General features: G+C 35.1%; 1 protein-coding gene across 1 annotated transcript in view; it reads right to left on the bottom strand.

Moving 5' to 3' along the window:
• Window positions 1–815: 815 nt before the first annotated feature.
• The window catches only part of ttyh2l (tweety homolog 2, like), a 103,044-nt gene continuing 83,054 nt past the window's right edge, over window positions 816–20,805 (bottom strand). Inside the window, 8 exon segments of the mRNA NM_213256.1 lie at window positions 816–1,881; window positions 4,976–5,054; window positions 5,132–5,308; window positions 12,853–12,995; window positions 16,672–16,764; window positions 16,850–16,942; window positions 17,477–17,532; window positions 19,479–19,548. Coding sequence (NP_998421.1) covers window positions 1,801–1,881; window positions 4,976–5,054; window positions 5,132–5,308; window positions 12,853–12,995; window positions 16,672–16,764; window positions 16,850–16,942; window positions 17,477–17,532; window positions 19,479–19,548 — 792 coding nt within the window. The 3' untranslated portion in view covers window positions 816–1,800.

The following is a 20,805-nucleotide window of genomic DNA, read 5'->3' as shown; positions in this document are numbered from 1 at the left end:
CACAGTTTAGCACTAACTCTAATTAAACACACATGCTAATAAATTTCTAGTGATCTTAAAGACACTGACTAGCATGTTCAGGTGTGTTTGATTAGTGTTGGAACTAAACTATACAGGAAACAAGCCCTCCAGGACTGGGTTTGCCCACCCCTGTGCTGGAATCACCACAGCTGCACAGTGTACACAATTATAAACTAGGATGCTTCAATCACAACACAGGAGTCCTGGTTTGTGGACATTAAATCAGGTTCATGTTGTACAGCAACTTAAGAGTTCTTCATACAGCAGAACATTCACGGTGTTCATTCTGTCACATCTGTTGCAAGTAGGTGAGCAAAAACAGCACAGCTTGTGTGTGTGTTTGTTACTGTGTGTGTGCACTAGTAGATTAATCTTATTAGGGTAGTGACAGTGGGTCTTTGTTTCATCATGTATGAGTTCTGTCACTTGCCTGTTTATCGTTCTCTGAAGAAAGACTTTCCAATAGTGTGTGAGGAGAAAAACTACTTAGAGTGGGTGGGAATAACCTGCTCATTTGCATTTAAAGGCATAGGCACAAAAACAGCTAAAATCCCCTCTGACTGCAAAATTGACATTTCAACAGTGTTTAATGAAAGATCTGATGGGTTTTTTTGGACCTGGAACATTACAGTCTTATTTTGAAGAGACAAAAGACTTAGTTTAGACCTTGTAAGAAGGCCAAAATTGGAGCCCTTTATGTTTCTTATAATGTGCTTCAGAATACATGTAACTCACGAAATATACTCTTTTAATTGGAAATGAATGCAGCATCCAATAAGAATAATAAACATAAAAATTATTTATTGAATCAAATTTCACAAAAAAGTATTACATAAACATTTTAAAAAAGCACTTTAGAAATGTCACAAACAAATACATGTCATAATCTAATCTATTATTACTTTATTTTCTTCATCATAAACATCTATCCGACTAAAAAGCAATATGGTCAGCCTCAAAAAACAAAAACAAACAAAATCATGGCCAAAGCTATACAGTACATCAGTGGAAAAAAAACAGAAAGCGCTTCAAATAGGCAGCTTTGATCTAGTTTGAGTACACAGGCAAACATACACACAGACAGAGAAGCTTTAACCAAAAGAGACAAGCCTGTCAGTGATTTTACCCCCAAATTGCTCATTCCCATATTTACCATTGTAGAAAATCATTTGTATTCATCCTTATCCTGTGCCGCGAGCCTCACAAATCAGGTCTGGAATAAACAGCAGACTTTTTATTGGACTTCTACATCAGACATTTACGAGGCCGAAACACTGAAATACATTTAAAGAGAGGCACCAAACGAAACCCCTCGCTCCTCATGCAAAACACACTCATTATTGTGGGCCAGATAGCGATTGATCATTTCTCTCAGGCTGTGTCATTTGGAGTCAATTAAACCAGTGCGAAAAGTCTGGGAATATTAATTAAAGGCTCTTTGTGGAGGCTCAAGGCCTTTGTGCTGTAAAACATAACCGCTTTTCACCTTTCTTTAGCTATTAATCGAGATTTACACAACCTAAGCTGAAGCATTAATCAAATTTCTTGAACACTGGTCACAGAAAACACCATAAATCAATGATCCGGCGAGGCCCTGAGGAGAATAAGCGGATATTTACACATGTTTCAGAGTCAGCCAGAATCCTCTTTACCTCTACATGAGAGTTTGTCAGGTCTGGACGGCATGCAGTCTTTGTGAACTCCCTTTGACACAGTAAATATTTGTGCTTTTCCCATCCACAGGTGTCCAACCAGTGGTTTTCATCTGCTTTAGGAAACCTAGACCTGGAAGTCTGTCCCGAAGTGTCTGATTTGGGCATCAGTCATAGATAGGTAGGTGGTCCTCATGCTGGGCGAATACTGCAGTTGAGCGAGAAAGAATGGGTAGATGAGTATGGTGCTGGAGACTGGATAATAACATGAAAATCACAGGCAATAAAACAGCCTTAAGTCCTGTTCACACACATAACGTAGATTAAAGAATTAATCTCTTTCTGCGAGCATTGAGATTTTAAGGTGGACTAAAAGGAAGTGAGAGGTCATGATGTCTAATGCTTTTATTTAAATGAGCAATGAGTATGGATCAGACACGATCTTTTATTTTATGCTCATTCTGCAAAGAATGTTGTAATCAATAAATAAAATTCTAATAAAAATCTGTGAATTTATTGTGAGATTGTAGGGGCTGAAAACGTAACAAACTTAAAACAAAAGATATTTTTAATGATTAATTTAAGGTTTAAAATACAAATTATATCAACTAGAAGCAGTTGTTCAGTAAACAAATCTAAAGTAGTTCTCTACCACTAAAAGACATTACTTTATAAAATGTATTGTAAACAAATCATCTAACCATTTACATACATAATAGTAAATGGTGATTAATTATTAAGACATAATTAAAATTATTTATGTACATATATTTACACAAGTACATACATGTAGATAACAGGGTCAACAATCTGCTGAAATCTGTAGTTTAAATGAGTCACATCCTTCTTTTCTGAATGAATCAGCTGTTTGAATGAAACACTTTAAAGTGATAATTCACTCAAATAAAAATGTACCCATTATTTATTCGCCCCTCAAACCTTTCTTCTGATGAATACTAAAGATGGAATTTGGAAATGGTAGCCGTTAGCATATAAAAGTCAATGGCTTCTGTCTTCCAATGTTCCTCAAAATATCTTTTTTTTGGGGATCAATGGAAGAAAGAGAGAGGCTTGAAATAAGATGACATGATTTGGGAGAACTATCCTGACCAAAATTGCCTCAAGTGCACAGCAACAACTCATCCAAGAGGTCACAAAAAGGCCTAGTCAGAGTCCTGACCTGAATTTATATATATATATATATATATATATATATATATATATATATATATATATATATATATATATATATATATATATATATATATATATATATATATATATATATATACACACAGTATAAATTCAGGTCAGGACTTTTGTCGAAGACAAACACAAGTAAACGCATCATATGGTTTTGAAATTAAGGTTTTAATATTAAGGTAAAACAAACTGCAACAGCGCCTAGCTATTGTAAGTCAATACATTACTTAAATTGGACCTGAAGTAAGTAAAGAAGACCAAACGATCCTCAAAAGCTAGATATATCATACCAAGATCCAAAGCAATTCAAAAAACATATGAGAAAAAAAAAGAGACCTAATCTGAGACCTTTCCGGTGTGGAAAAGGTTATAAAGCCATTTCTAAAACTGCAGCAAATCACAATAAGAGCCATTATCTACAAATGGCAAAAACAACAACATTGGACTCTCTTCTTAGAAGTGGCTGACTAAAATTGGCCCAAGAGCGCAGAGACAACTTATCTAAGAGGTCACGAAAAGACTTTGGAGTGGCCCTACAAAGTCCTGACCTGAATCCGATTGAGATAATGAGGCATGACCGCTAAAAGACAGGTCATGCTCTAATACCCTCCATTGTGGCAGAATTACAACAAATATGCAAAGATGAGGGGGACAAAACGTATCCACAGTACTTCAACAGACTCATTCAAAAATTTTACCTTAATAAGGGGTTTACTTGTGTTATCTGTGACTAATATTTAAATTAGTTTGATAATATGAAACAAAGTAAGGGGCAAACAAGTTTTCACACCACTGTATGTATGTATGAATGAATGAATAAATGAATGAGTTATTTAATGAATGAATGAATGAATAATTTCACTTTTCTTTATGGTGTGTTCTGCACATATACATGGTAATAATATATATATATATATATATATATATATATATATATATATATATATATATATATATATATATATATATATATATATATATATATATATATATATATATATACTGTATATACCAGAAATAAAGCTACTGTGTGTGAAAAGGCCTTAAGGTAATTACTAACAGCACAGGACAGACATGAGTTGGAAAAGTACAACATACTGATGATTTCCAGTCAAAAATAACGGAAGACAACAGCATCAAAAAGTCAGTGCTCTTGAGTTTTACAAGGATGTACAGAGTAATCAATGCATTTGGTGATGGTATTTTCAGGATAAGGACATGGGGACAAAAAAAGGGCAGAAATGTTATTGGAACCCACTTACTGTTTTTAAATGTCTGAGGGATACAAGTTCAAAAGTGATAAAAGACAGGAAAAGAAGTCAATTAGCTGTGAAATCTCACGACAGTTGAAAATGACGCTGGGGTTTGCTTCATTAGACACAAGATGGGTTTTACACTTTCTGTAATGCATTAAGCAGACCATCCTCTTCATTACAGCCTCCACTTATTACTTATGAGCACCAGACTGAAGGACAGTCTGAATTAAGCCAAGACCAAACCATTTTAAATATTTTTTATTAATAATATACTATTAATAATTAATAGTCATTCACTTCTCATTTTCTTTGTGCCTGCTGCATGGATATTCAAGTAAAAAAAAATTTAACAACAGGGGGCAGCAATGCTCCATTTCTGTTTTTAGCAGAGCACCACAATCACACACAACAACCATAACAAGGGTTATGGTTATTCTTTAGGTTGTTGTAAGCCAACATTGCATCAAATATGTTTTACTCGCCCTTTAAATATTAACATACTTAATTCTATTATTATTATTATTATCATAATTATTATTTTCTTTTTTAAATATAGAATTTATTTTATGATATATGGAAGCAAGTTTGTCAACCTATAATGAAATAGTTCTAAACATCAGCAGCTACCTGAAGATGTAATACACATAATAATAATCAATATTATGAATGTATTGAACTTAAAAATGCGTCTTATTAATTATTAGTAGCCTATATTATATAGATATAAATATTATTTTCCAAATTATTTTTTATTAAATCATTATAATTTATTTAAAAAAATTAAATTAAATAAAAATAATGAATATAAATTATTTATTAAATGTAGGATTTGAATCAAAATACCGATGGTGGTGGTGAACCGCTCCCAATTAATGGGACGTTTTCATAGCGAGGATTTCTTTCAAACAGCATGGACTGATTCCTGCAGGAGAGGAGAAAAGATAAGTGGGTCAACAGTGGAGAAAACAACATCTCTATTTTTCTTTTACACACACTCACATGTACTCGGGTGTGCTGGATGTGGCCTGCAGTGGAGGCTGTAGACTGGTCTGGCTGCCCATACTGCTGCTGTAGCTGCAGAAACTGTGGACTTGAGCTCGGCTGGGGTTATAAGCATTAAAGCGCCTTGTGGGGTTAAACGGGTCCTCTTCATCGATATCATCATAATCCCTGTCCCTGAGGAAAAAAACAACACTGCTCAATGGGTACCACAATGATACAGTAGGAGGCAGGACATTACTTGATGGTTTGTGTTTAGTACAATGCCTGCTTCTATGGCTATATTCATGGCGTGCCAAGTAACAATAAACATTAACAATTTATTTTTCATAACAATTTTAAAACTCTATTTAGATTAGCATGGTTAAAATTTTTTTCAAATAAACCAATTAACATTTTACAGAATTAGAGCCAAGTATGTCAAAGTCAAGGTTTTAAAACCACCAAAAATTTGTTCTACCGTTTCTATGGTATATGTAATTTATTTAATTAATTTTTTTTTTAATTGCCTTAATCCTTCGTGGCATAGATTCAACAAAGTACAGGAAATTTTGGTCCATATTTACATTATAGCATCACCCAGTTACTGCAGATTTGTCGGGTGCACATCCATAATGCAATTCTCCTGTTCCACCACATCCCAAATGTGCTCTATTGGATTGAGAGATCTGGTGACATTTGAGTACAGTGAACTCATTGTCTCGTTCAAGAAACCAGTCTGAGATGATTCGCGTTTTATGACATGGCACATTATCCTGCTGGAAGTTTTTATAAAGGGATGGACATGGTCAGCAACAATACTCAGTTAGGCTGTGGTGTTGAAAAGATGCTCAATTGGCAGTAATGGGCCTAAAGTGTGCTAAAAAAATATCTCCCACACCATTACGCCACCACCACCAGCCTGAACCATTGATACAAGGATGGATCCATGCTTTTATGTTATGACCTTACCATTTGAATGTTGCAGCAGAAATCAAGACTCATCAGACAAGGCAATATTTTTCCAATCAATGTTCTTAGCTGAGTGGCATCTAGTGTGGTCTTCTGTTGCTGTAGCCCATCCACCTCAAAAGTCTATGTGTAGTGTGTTCAGCATCGCTCTTCTGCATACCTCGGTTGTAACGAATGGTTGTTTGAGTTAGTGATGCCTTTCTATCTGCTTGAACCTGTCTGGCTATTCTCCTCTGACTTTTGGCATCAACAAAGTATTTTCGCCCACAGAACTGCCGCTTACTAACTGCAGCTTACTGGATATTTTCTATTTTTCTGACCAGCCGGTGAGTGTATTTTAGAGCAGTAAACACAAAACCAGGTACCAAGATATTTTTATTTATGGCTAAAATCTTATACCGACCCATGCCTAGCCAACACAAATAAGATATACTTGAGGGTTAAAAATGCTTTTACAAATACAGCATGGTGGAGGATATTCTCTGAACAATAAAAACCTGTGTGTGAGTCATCTAGAAGTGACATATTCTACAGCGGGTATAAACAATCTGATCCCACCACTTGGAGGGTCATGAAACCCCTGTCTCAGAAAGGAATTTTCACACCTCGGTATCAAAAAAAAAAATAGAAAAAAGGGGGTTTTCAGCTGTGTTTATGTGGAAATTTTCACAAGGGCAACGCAAAACCGCATTTGCTGTGACGATGGAGATTGGTTCTGAGAGCAGCATTTACAGTGATTCTAAGAGATGTATAGAATTGGAGAACTTCTCCAAACCAAAATGGCTGAATTTGGTTGATTATAGTGCAGGTACACTGCCTTATCAGTTAAATCTTTTCTACACAACTATGAGCATGCATGTAGAAGAAAGTGAAGATGCTCATTTTGGCTTTTTGTTTGAAGCCAAAAAGAAGTTCGAAAAGGCTGAGTGAAGTTTTTTGAACCTTCCGACACCATCGTGCTGCAGTAGGTGTAGCTGTAAATGTGTCAGGCTGCTTGAGTCTATTGCTAAACACATTAAACAATGTTGCCTGAGAAAGAAGAACAGTTTTAGATAAGGTGACAGCCTTCTTCAAAGAGAGCGCCACCACACTACGCCATATTGATTTCTATCTGCAGCAGACAGACACTAAATGGAACAACGTTTAGAACTTTATCAGACGTGGCATTATGTGGTTGTGCTTGTTGTCCAGTTGTGTCTCAGCAGGTAGTTTTCACTTCTCTGATTCAAAAAATAGCTAGCAAAAGGGGAGTTTCCAGCTTTGTTTAGGTGGGAGTGTCACACGTGGAAAGATGGAAGGCTATGTATAAAAAGGGGAGTTTCATTACATGAAACAGTTAATTTGCACACCAGCAACACAAACCCACACACATCAAGGCAATTAAGAGTGATTCTGAGAAGAATAATGCAGTTTGGTTGATTATAGTGCGGGTACACTGCCTTATCAATTTGAACATTTGTAAACAAACAAAAGCATGCATGCAGGAGAAAGTGAAGACAAAGCGTATATTGATGTTTTGCAATGGCATTATTTCCAAATGTCACTGTAAAAATGAGTTAAACAAAATGATACAAAGACTATTTGGATACAGATGTAGTGTTTGCCTTTTAAAATGTTGATTGTGTTACATTATATTTATTATGAAACACAGTATTGTAGTAACATTATATACAACAAACATATATTTTGTTGTATATACATATAAACACACACACACACACATATATATATATATATATATATATATATATATATATATATATATATATATATATATATATATATATATATATATATATATATATATATATATATATATATATATATATATATATATATAAAACATATATAACAAACATCAACACAAAATGTAACCACGTCTTTAAAAAAAAAAAAAAAAAAAAGAAGAAGACAATGGGAAAATCCATATCCCACCATTCCCAGATTCAAAAAGCTTGTGGGTAAACAATGTTTCCTTACATGTTATCAGGTGATCCACTCACATCACAGTAAATCAATATAAATAAATAAATGAATAAAATTAAATAAAATAAAATAATAATTGAGTTGGCACTCTACAGAGAAACTGTAGGGTCCAGCCAGTTATTCCAATGACAGTGTTTACTGGTGGACAAGGTTTACTGCATGTTCGGTCTTTCCAGTGCACAATGTTAATTTACTTTAAATTTATCTCATATCTGACTCTGTTTTTAGTTTGAGGTGGTTTAGAAAATTTATATTATTCTAATTATTATATATTATTATTATTTATTTATATTAATATTTATCCTTGTTTTATCTGACTCCAATTATAAAACATTGATAAGATTATTTAGTTTCTTTTAATATTACTTTAGAATATGATTGAATATTCTCTTCGATTCATTATTGTATAATTTTCTTGTTCGTTCAGATTCCTATAACATCTTGAGTCTTGTACCGGCCGAGTTTACAATGTTTTAAGCACAAGCATGTCAGTCTTTGTCACTAAACAGTGGCGATTATCCACCATCCTAAAGAGGCAGAACCTTTTTACTCAGATTAGGATATATATATATATATTTGTTTTATGCGGTCCCCATTGAGCTGCTATCTACTAATGCCGAGTTCAGACTGCATGATTTTCAAACTAGTCGTGTCACAGATGTTTTCACACTGCATGACTATCTGGGCTAGCGTTTCGTCGCTGCTTTGTTTACACTGCAAGATGGTTCGGCGACATAAACATTCATATTGCATGACTTTACTATAGGGAGAATCGCCGACAACTTCGTCCAAACTACGTCTCACAGCCAAAAACAAGTAGTATATCTTTTGTTATTAACTACATAATGAGAAAGAAGCCTTTAATGGGGTAGAGCATGTACATGTTTGCTCACCTGGGTTTAAAGGGAATTAGCCATTTCTCCTCAACGTTGATAATAAATTAATTTCTTTCTGTATGAAACGTCAAACAGACACGGTTGCTCCTGAGTCCTGTCAAACCTCCACTAGTTTTCCCTCCATTTCTTGGGTCCAAAATAAACCGAAAAGGAGCGCTTTTAACTTCTCCCCCAGCCTCCCACTGGCCTGCAGCAGGTATACACACACGCACACGCAAGTGAAAGCTGCTCCCTCATTGGCTGCAGGCGATCGCTGATGTTATTTTCAGTCAAAACTCAATTCACACGGCGTGATTTGAATCGCCGACAGCTCCAGATATTTAGCACGCCAAATATCTCACAGGCATCGGCGACTCATCTGCGATTCTCTCAGATCGCGTCTTTGATCGTTCATACTGTGTGATTGTCACTCACGTGCACGAGCAGCGATTCGCCTGTGATTTCAGGCATTTGTCGGCGATTTCTCAAAACCTGTCGGCGAGCCAAAATCGGGGCTAAAATCACGCAGTCTGAACTAAGCATAAATCAAACAGAGCTATTTAGGATGCTTTCACACCTGTGAATCGATTCAGTTGTTCCGAAACAGAGATTACAAATGTTACATTGTTGCTCTTTGCTCTTGGAGCGGTTCGCTTTCACACTGCAAAGTTTCTAATCGGACCAAAAGAGCTTAAACAAGTCATGTGCGAGTAAACTCTCCTCACATTGGTCAGAGTGTCAGGGTTTATTTTGCAGCGTCCTGCTCAGCTGTCAGGAGAGGTGGTTTGGTGATGATTGACATGGTGTGCGCTCGCGACGTGTCTGAGGAGAGATGGGGTGGGGAGGGGTGAGAAGGGTGCGCGACGATGCCTATTTGAGGACCGGGAGGGAGACGAGATTACCGGGACATCATCACTCGTTTGCGGGCACCTGGAGACTCGCGAAACTTCCCGCCATACTCATAATTCTCTCTTTATATAGCCGTATGCCTACTACATATCCATAAAACACTGTGATATAACCGCGCTCGGATCGGATCGCTTTCTCACCTTTATCACCTTTCGAACCGCTCCAGAGTTCATTTCAATCGAGCCGAGACCACCTAACTCATGCGGTCTCAGAGCGATTACTTTGGCGCGGAACAGAGCGCAATTGCCCTGTTCACATATGCCAAACGAACCGCGCTAACTGGGCAAATGAGACAGGTTCCGAAACAAAAGTGTAGGTGTGAAAGCACCCCGAGTCATATAATGATCATAACTATAGAATTAGACCAGTCATACTTAAACTTTTAATAACTTTGATTAATCACTATACTATCCAAATAGTATTATAAGTTTAAAAGATGAAGGTCTATCCCCTTAGATAACCTTTCACAGTCTAAGTATACAAGAATCCATGCCAATGTGTTAGTCGGAGCACTAAGAACATCGTATAGCGTGCCACGCTGCTTGTCTACCGTGTTTTAGTCCGTTACTAACCTGTACAGGGGCTTGTGGTGCTATGGACTTAATGTAATCTACTAGAGATAATAACACAAATTCTGTTTCAATATTTTAAAACATAACAATTTATTATCCAAATAAATGTGTATTGTGCCAATTCATTCAGTAAATTCGTAAAACGATCAATACAAGACATCAAATTCTCAAAGATAAATCCAAGATTAAAAGATGCATACCTGACTTCATAATATATATAGCGTGGAAGATGGAGTTCCATGCTATGGGCTGATCTGGATAACAGAATTGCCCCGAACATTTAAAAACTTTCCCCTAAAGGTGCTGTAGGTGATCTTCCACAATGCTAACAGCTTAGCATAAATCTCTGAATCACAGTCCCTCCCCTGCTGTCTAGAGCCACGCCTCCTGAAATACGAGCATTGCAAAAAGGAAAAAAAAAAAAAAAAAAACTCTCTCACGTGTTAAAAGCGGCGAACAAGCCAAACTGACATGCTATTTCAGAGCAGAGTTGCATGGTAAACAATATAGGGAGAGACTAGGCGGAATAGCGCCTTAAAATCTACATTATTGATGCCGTAAAAGGTCCCTTATGAAACTGAAAATAGTTTTATCAATCTTTCATCGGAAGATTTTAGTGGCTAAACAACACTTCTTTAAAAATATAACCCATTTGTAACAACAACATCTCTCGTGAACGCGCGGCGGTCGGCGGAGCTGCATACAAACGGTTGCGCAGATCTTCAAATCTGCATTTGCTGACAGACAAATTGCGCAACTTATCGGAATTATGAGATTTTTTTTGTTTGATGCCTTACCCAATATATAAAAATACATATAAATACAATCAGATCATTTATTTTAATCATTACTATTAGACTGTGAAGAGACTTTCAACCAGCACAACAAAAAAATGCTTCTGAAGACAATCACCTACTGCATCTTTAAGTAGTAAATCCAAGAATCCCCTCAAGGAAAAGGGGTTTGTGTGAATAACAAAAGGCATTTGCATTTAGAGGAAGAGTTTATGCATATAGAAAAGACACACCTATGGCAGTGGTTCAAAAGATACCTGAAGTTATATATTTATTGGTTTGGTTATGTCTGTTTCTGAGGGAACGAGACCATTGTACCAGTTGCACTGAGACATTTCAAATGATATCAAACATAATAGATGAAGTCACTTGGGTTGATTTAGAACATTCAGACTTTGAAATCACCATTCTGTGTGAGTTGAGTGACAATGGGGCTGAGTAACCAATGTGGGTTTCAAGAAATGTTTTAAATGTAAATGGAGGAAAGGAGGGGAGCTGGTTTTTACCGCATTCCCACCTGCTGGGTTGTGGAGTCGATTGTCTCCGTGTTTTTGGCTCATGTTTGAATTGTGTCAAAGACATCAAAATATTTGTGATATCTCAAGTCTTAAAAAACGAAGCACTGACGACCCATGTCTCTGAACAAAAACACTGTAATCGGTAGTAATGTACGTCTCATTTATGGCTTGATGCACAGAAATGCTGAAATTTTGATAAAATCACTGTGTACTGGAAAATCGAATTTAAAAATAAATTTGCTCTAAACAATGCAAAAATATTCAACTATATTTATATTCATATATCTATGTTTTAACTATAGAGTGAAATAAAAATGACCCAATAGTGTTTTAGCAATGTGCCACTCACACACACGTATATCTGTCAACATTTCAAAAAATGGATTTCATGACACTTTAAAATCCTTCAAGAAGTGATAGTACATGTGTGGATAAAGCTCTGCGACTCAACCCTCCGGCTTAATCATGTTGTTGGTCTTGTTGAGTCTGATGACTTTCTCCTGTCTGACTCTTAAATGCATTGATACAAAGCATGTCAAAGAAGGCATAGTTCCAGCACACCCAGAGATTGGGTAATCATCATGGACCAATGGTAGTTTGAAGGTGGTTAGGACCAAACTTTTGAACTGCTGAAACAAACTTCGTTTTGTCTGAATTTTGTTTCAAAATGATTTTCATTTCAATAATTATTCTTTTTTAATTGGTTTAAAGTATGCTGGGGCCTTTAGGGCTTATTTCATAGAGTTATTTCCCTGTATGTAGATCTTATTTTGTATGTAGATCTGATTTTAAGTCTAAAGAAGGTACTGGGCAAATTCTGAGATTTGTTAATAGCGCATCTTATGCAGTCTGATTCTTCATTCCCTTTAAAACCAGACATCAAATTAAAAGTTCTCCAATTTCAAAAGTTTGTGACATATCTTAACTAGATCCAGATTATCATTTATATGTGAAAACATTGCTTAAATGCAGGAATTCGAATATGTAATTAAAATAACAGTCCTTGTTCCTCAGACATTACATATTCCAAAGCTAAGATAATAACATTTGTTTCTGCTGTTAACATATAAGTGAATTTGGGAATTGATATACTTCTTTTATTGGTTGGGTTGGTACCTGATGGCGATGAGCATCCATGCGCGTGGAACAGCACACAACAGGGCACAGAAGGCACAGGCTGCCAGCAGAGAGAACAGGCACAGATACAGGAGACCCTCCACACCGTCATAGCAGACGCCCAGCAGGGCCTCCAGATAGTCCTGCAAGATGACATCAACAGCCATAAGACACCACAGGGGAATATATAGGGTGACAACGATTAAGGGTGTGTTCACACTTCACAAAGTCAATTCAGTTGCACGAACTTAAAAAAAGGCAGATCGAAACCATGGGAAAAATTAGTCACATTCCAGTTTCAAACAGACATTGGCGTAGATTGACTGAAAAATGAATGCAATGACCAAAGACGACTAAACAAACTAAAAATATAAAATAAGGTTAACCATTACAGTTCAAAATGGCTGTCACATGTATATCTGAACATCTGCACAGAAGCAATATGTGTCTGTGTATGTGAGATGAAAGAACATTTTATAAATGATGTTCAGCATATATGTAGTGTTCAGTAAGCTTGATTGGCAAATATATACTATAAATGTGTTTATTTAAATTTTTTTGGTCTTAAAAATGACAGTGGGAACACAATCGGTAAACCAATGCCAAATTTATAAACCAAAAAAACAGACTTCAAATATAAACACACTATTAAAGATGTGGAAATATAAATTTCTATCAACTAATTCCAAATGAACAATAATCTACGTATAACTGAAAAGTTATATTCTCTGGTTTTTAATTATATAATTTCATTAACATCCCAGCTAGGAGGGACATTAACCTTTTGTCTGTCTGATCACAGGCTAAGCCAAAGTAATGCAAATTGTCAGTTTCACAGCATGGGGTGTCTATTGTTTTCTCTTTTCGATCAAATGGTCAGGCGGTTTCTGTCTCCAGAACATGATGAGATTAGACCTGAGAAGCAGTTTACCCTGCCGACCACAACCCTTAATTTGCATACTTTGTTTAGCTATATCCCCTCCTCCTAAGAACACAATATAGCCATGAAATCTTTGTCTCAATTCAGACTATATTTAGACTTGTGTGAGACTTGTGAGAGACTTGTAAAAGAACTTGCAGACTGCGGACCTCTAGTAGGCTCTTGCAGACACGGACATCTTAAAGACGCTGTATGACTGCAGATTAACCAACACGTCTCAATAAAGGAATTCTGCTTGTTTCGAGTCTCCTGGACTGGGTTCTCTTTTCTTTTTTCACTCATTTATTTTTTTACAACAAAGAGAAGCATTGTTTTGAGTATGTGTTTGTTACAAAATTACTAGAACTGTAATGTAATGTATGTGGATTCTAAACTTAGCTTAATATGCAAACATTTTCAGAACAGAAATCTGAATATTGAACAAAATTGCTGACAACTTTTTGCAGATTTTAGACACACGCTAGACTAAATTAAAATTCTACTTGACAAAAGGGGCTAAAACAGATGCATTTATAGATTTTTTTTTTTTTGTGGGTTGTATACAGTATATCTGTAAACAGAGTCAGGAATTAATATCAATCTCTGCATAAACAGATGGGTTTTATAAAGTTTATTGTTGTCCTTCCACTCAAGATCAATTTTAGTAAGAGCTGAATGACATGACACAATGCATATACATGCATTAAACATATATTTGGGAGATACGGGAATATGGGATGTATTACAAAGCTATGTAAATGTTTATTATTCCCATTTGATGAGTCTCCCTATACAGTTTGATATGGCACTTGGACCCTGAAGCCTCTTTGCATGTTATCACACTTAACAAGTGGATTAAAAACTGCGTTATTTAAAAAAAAAAGAGCCCCACATACATAGTAATTTTAATAAAAGTTTAAAAAAAGAAAAGTATAACCTAACCCTAACCTCACTAGAAAACATTGCGGCCAGTCAAATGCCACCTGGAGCATGCTTATTAGTGATCCTGTGAAAATCGTCAGTTCAATTGCCAGTTCTGATTGGCCTATTTTACAAGAGTTTCATCTAAGAATAAGGAAGCAATGTTGTTTAATCAACCTTATCATACACCCACACAATTGGTGCAATTTGTTGCTATTTTCAGACCAACGCAACCCTTCTTTTCCCATTTTGCGCAACGTTGTTTAAATAGTAACTGCATTTGTGCTGCATTGTCGACTCATAGGTGTTCTGGTCTAGAAAGGATGTGTGTTTAGGTGCATTGTTGGCACGTTACTAACTTGAAGAACTAAATGAGACTGCACAATTTGACCAGCTGAAAGCAGGTCTAAAGTCCAGCACAGAGCACATTAGTTGTGCCCCTTAAACGCTTACACATGGCTTAATACACACAGGATGTACAGCAATATGCACGTTTTCACAAATGAAAAAAAAAAAAAATTAAAGGATAAAAATGTTACAGAAAATATTATTTTTTACATAAATATAAAAACCATTGCCTCCATGCCTTCTTCACATCAGGGGGCTTTTTTCAGTTTATTCATGATAACTTGATTCTGTATAATGCTTTTATTATTAGCATTATTATTTATTTTAAGCATATTTATACTTGTTTTAATAAAAACAAGTTTAGATTTCTTTACCTGTTGAGTTTTGGAGCACATGGGGAATAAAAAAATAGGACGTGTGTTTGGATATAACTTTTTTTTGACCACACTTCGCTATTATTGTTCATTTATCCGTTTGCTGGAAATTAGAACTGAATTTAAAAATAGTTTTGAAACAAATCTTTGCACTTAACAAATCAAATTAAATATATAGGCTGATTGATGTCTTCAGAAGAGTCCATACAACACTGTTTCCTTAAAGTAAAGAGTAAAAGTAAAGTAAAGTAAAGAAAAAGAGGCAGATTGGAGGGGGCTCATTCTTTATGCTTGCACAGCAGATCTCGCCGGTGAACCTTTCCTTTTTTCCACTTACAAAGTCTGCCATTTAATGAGCCATGGCGTGACGCAACTGACTCTTAAAGGGATTGGGAGATGAGACTTTGATTAGCACATTACGATCAAAACACACCCAACTCATTAAGAGAATATGCACAACACTGTTAGACTATATGTCGTGGCGCTAACCATATTTTTCCATCCTTAAAATAGCAAAAGTGGATTCGGATACGCCCTTAATGCTTTTGCGTCATGCACTTTAGACTCTGTGATTAGATTGTTAAAATAGAGCCCTCATGTCAATTTCATGTACCAAACTCTTATTATCCAGCTATGTCTAGGAATACCCAGTTGTTGTTTTTTTTTTTTTGTTTTTTTTATATGGCCCATGTTATTAATGTAACTATAATAGCTAATACTTCATTACTTTGAATATTTGTAGAGTAGGTATATTTTAATTAACATTAGACATTCTTAATTACTATAAAATATTTATATATTATTAATGCATTAAAATAATCAAATAAGACTAGGCATAGACATAAGTTTCTGTCTGTATGATAATGGTATAAGGTATAATGGTATTGTGATAACCGCTCTAAAATAAGTTCTTTTTGAATGTCTGGGTGAGGTAAAAATTTCCCCTTCGAAAACAATTTATTTTATTTTTACGAAACATGTACAATATTTTGGAAATTAAATAGTTCAAATAAACCATTGACTTCTCTCTTCATTAGTTTCAAAAACACAGATATGTTTTTATTATTATTCTTTTTTTTTACAACATAGAAAAATACATAAAAAAAAACCTTACATATACCTTAGGAACGGTATAACAGAACATTTTGGCAGTATTAAAACCCTGACTTTCCAAACCGTGGTAAATCTTAAAACCAGTTATCGTCCCTTGCCTAAATAGGACTGTAGAATAACTGTTAAAGCAAAAGGTTGACTCACTTTGTGCAGACTTCTGCAGTCCAGCAAGGCGGTGAGTTGGTGTAAATTGAACTCTGATGAGTTTAAGAGTCGCTGAATTCCTAAAAGGTCTTTCTGAAATGATTAATATTGAAAAATTAATGTTGGAATGCACAGAAGCAGAACTCTATGGGGATCGCCCCTTTAACAGCACTCTTACCTCTGCGGTTGGAAATACAACCACAGCAAACTGCAGCAAACCTTGCACCTGGATCTGCATGGTGGTCAGAGACCTCTGGAAGATGGTGAGGGACTGCAGGAGAAACAATAGCGCTGAAAACCCACATGGTGTAAAGAATTTCCACACTGACATGCCATAGATTGCCCTTAATCCCTGATAAGGATACGTATTTACATCTGGCTTAACAGCTATTAAGGCTTTAAACTTGCTTAATGGCGACATCTGTTTCATACATCTGCTTCATCACTTTCACCGCAGAACATTAACTTTAATAGATCATCCAAAAAACTGCAGCTTAACCAGCGTGGAATAATGTCTAAATCAGTGGAAAAGCTTTCACAGGACTCCCGCAGGCAACGCGAGACAGCCAGACAAATCTAATTATACCCAAACTACAGACAAAAGAGACCCCCTTTGATCAAAGTTTATTTTCATATCGCCGATTCCTAATTTAATTAGCCATGCAGATTTTTTTTCGTTTTCACAGAAGAATTATAATGGCTTTAACATGGGTATTCGCCTCAATTAGGAGTCAAATGGATCCGTGAGTGCAGTTAATTGCTTGTGTCAGGGGTTCAGGGAGGAATTGAACAGTGAAAGTTTTACCTGCTGGAATGGATTAGGAAGACTCTGGCTGCAGTACAGGTAATAGTGCACTATATCTGTAGAGGAAACAGACAAAACATTTTGAGGCCAGATTTACAGAAGCTTTCTTAAATAAGCATCAGCAAATTTAATATGGATCCTATTCTGGTCTTATTGTTTTGTTTTTGACAGATACTGTATACAGAAGCCTTCTTAAGTAAGACATCTGTAAATTTATCATAAGGGTCTTATTATGGCCTTTTTGTTTTGTTTTGGGGTGTACAAGCATAGGCTTTCAGTGCTGATTGTTCCAAAAATGCATTATTTTTCACAAATAATGGACCTTGGAACACATTACCTTATATATATATATATATATATATATATATATATATATATATATATATATATATATATATATATATATATATATATTAGCAGTAGCCTATAATACATTGTGTGGAGTTTTCTTTTATGGCAAAAAGTTTCATGACGACATTTTGTAAATTTGCTATTGTAAATATGCCAAAACTTAATTTTTGATCAGTAATATGTAAACCCACACAGAAATTTGCTGATTTTTAGCCCATCGAGTCTATTTATTTACATGTGTAAGTTTGTATTTATTTATTTATTTATTTATTTATTTATTTTTATTTATTTATTTATTTGTTTAAGTTAGCATAGTTAAAAACGTTTTCAAATAGATATATCTCGGCCAACTATTGTCCTATCCTATCAAAGTATGCATCAATGGGTTTGTTTCAAGTCTTAATTAGGAAAACAGACTTATGACTAGTTTCATGATCCATGGTAATACTGTATTTTTAATTATTTTAGCACCTTTTTCTTTCAGTGAAGCCCCTACACAGTCAGAAATAGAGGTACAGGAGCTGCCACTGGGGCAGTATCTTTTCAAAAGGTAAATATTTGTACCTGCAGGGTCCATAATGGTACCTCAAAGGTACTTTTAAGGTACGTTTGGGTACTAATATACACCTTTGAGGTACCACTGTGGACTTTTTTTTGTACAAAGATGTATCTTTTCAAAAGGTCCTGTACCTTTATTTCTGAGTGTGTATCATAGAAACAAGACATGTGCTCTGTTTTAACGATCTAACTTATTTTTGTGCCTCATTTTGTAACGTATAGGCCTCCAAAACCCAACAGGTGGACAAATCTAAACTTGTTTTTACTAAAACAAATATAAATATGCATATAACAAATACTGCTAATACTAATAACATTATATAAATGCAAATTGCCATGAATGAATTGAAAAAAAGACAAAGAAGGCATGAAGGCAGTGGTATTTATATTTTTTTATATAACACATATGTTTAAACATTTTAATCCTTTAATTTTTTCATATGTAAAGATATATGTGTATTGCTGTACTTTGTGTGTGTTTTAGACAATGTGTTCACGTTTTGGACCTGCATAGGCACATAACTATCACACTATTTCAGTTTAAAATAGCAACGTGCCAACAATGCGTCTTAACACACCTCATTTTTAGACAAGCACACCCATAAGTCCACAAAGTGGTGGAAATGGATTTGCTATTTAAACAACGTGGTGCAAAACACGAAAATTTGCAAAACAACGTGCCAAACACATCTTGCACCTTATCGTGCCGGTTATATGATAAGGGCCACAGAGTGTGTTCTGGAAAACTCAAGCAGCTTACAATAACTGCACATTTTAACAAAAAAAAAAATCTATTCAAACTAAATTTAAGTGAAATCTCAAATGTGTTTTCGAATGTTACATTTTCTAAATTGTACTTTTTAGTTCAAAATGTTTTTAGAAATGCGGCCCCACATTTTTCCATATAACTATTGTGTAAAGTATGGCTGAGCGATTTCTCGAAATAAAGTCACAAACATGACTCCGCAAAGCAAATACTCAACAACATAATTACTATACATTGCCCAATACAGTACATAAAATAACATATACATGGTAGAATATGCAGGTGCATCCAAAAGACAGGCATATGGAGCAGTAAAATATTACTTACCTGAACTCAAGGTGCCTTTGGTTTGATTGACAATGTACTTGTCAGGAGAAACACAAAAGTCACTGGTTCCCTATGAGGACAGATGAACAACAAGCTCATAATTACAAATCTAACACAAAATAAACATTTTTGGACGTGTCTGCAGTATTCATGCAAATTAGGTTGAGATTTTTGTATTTGAAATCTGCATAAGCTGAAAATTTCTGAGATTCTTAATGTTGGTATGTTAATATACTTTCAAACGGAGCTGAATATTGAATAGGGGGAGGAGCTTTTATGCATATCACTCCCCTTTGTAGTGGAAACTAACAATAAGAGGGGCGTAGTTAAGAATATTATGTCAAAATGATGTCAACAAAGAAAGACCGCCACTCCAAATACATTCAGAATTTGATTGAATTACCAAATTAAACTTTTTTTTTTTTTTTTTTTTTACCTAAAAAATAACAATATGTGGTAGGAAAATAAACATTGCAAATTTAAATTTCACATGGACTTTAAAGAATGACAGGATTTCTAAGACTTCTACTGAATGTCAGGTCCGTATGAGCTGATCACAAAGGGGCTAATCCTATTATGATGATCTGTGGATGGCCAGGCTTAAAGTAGTAGAAGTCAAGTAAGAACACACAGAATGACCCCGTTACCTGAGAATCCGGGGTGAACAAAGCTCAAAGAAATCTTTCTTGATTATCTTTCTTGAGGAAATGCGTGGTGAATATGGTTCCTAATTAAATAATTTTACACTGATATGGCAAAACTCTGGTGAATTGAAATGAAAGAAGAAACTAAACAATCAGACTGTAATTTCAACCCTAGTCCACTGGCAATAGGACAGTTGTTATTATGCACCGCTAATATCACTGCTAAAAATCAATTATGGCTTTGTTAGTTTTGGTCAGGACTAAGATTAGGTCAGGTTAGATTAGGTTATTTTTCCTACATAAAAACAACACGAAAATTGGCAAAAATACATACGGAATATATCATATTTCCTATAATATGTTTTTTTCTGGATAATATCTAATTTATTTTAGTTTATTTAATTTAATTAAAAAAATAAGAAATCATTATGTTACCATTAACTTGCTTTAATCGAACTAGTTTCTAACTTATTCTAGTTAACCTAATTGTTAAGTTAAGCCTTCAATTTGCAGTTTTAGACGAATACTAATATCTTGCAACACAACTAGTAAATATTATGTACTGTCATCATGGCATGGACAAAATAAAATAGCTATTAGAAATTAGTTATTAAAACTATTGTATTAAAATAAATAATATACATATGAGTAACAGGAGGGCTAATGGTGACTTCAAATGTGTG

This window comes from Danio rerio, chromosome 3, assembly GCF_049306965.1.
Source record: "Danio rerio strain Tuebingen ecotype United States chromosome 3, GRCz12tu, whole genome shotgun sequence".
NCBI classification, from domain to species: domain Eukaryota; kingdom Metazoa; phylum Chordata; class Actinopteri; order Cypriniformes; family Danionidae; genus Danio; species Danio rerio.
This window is presented reverse-complemented; position numbering and strand designations above follow the sequence as displayed.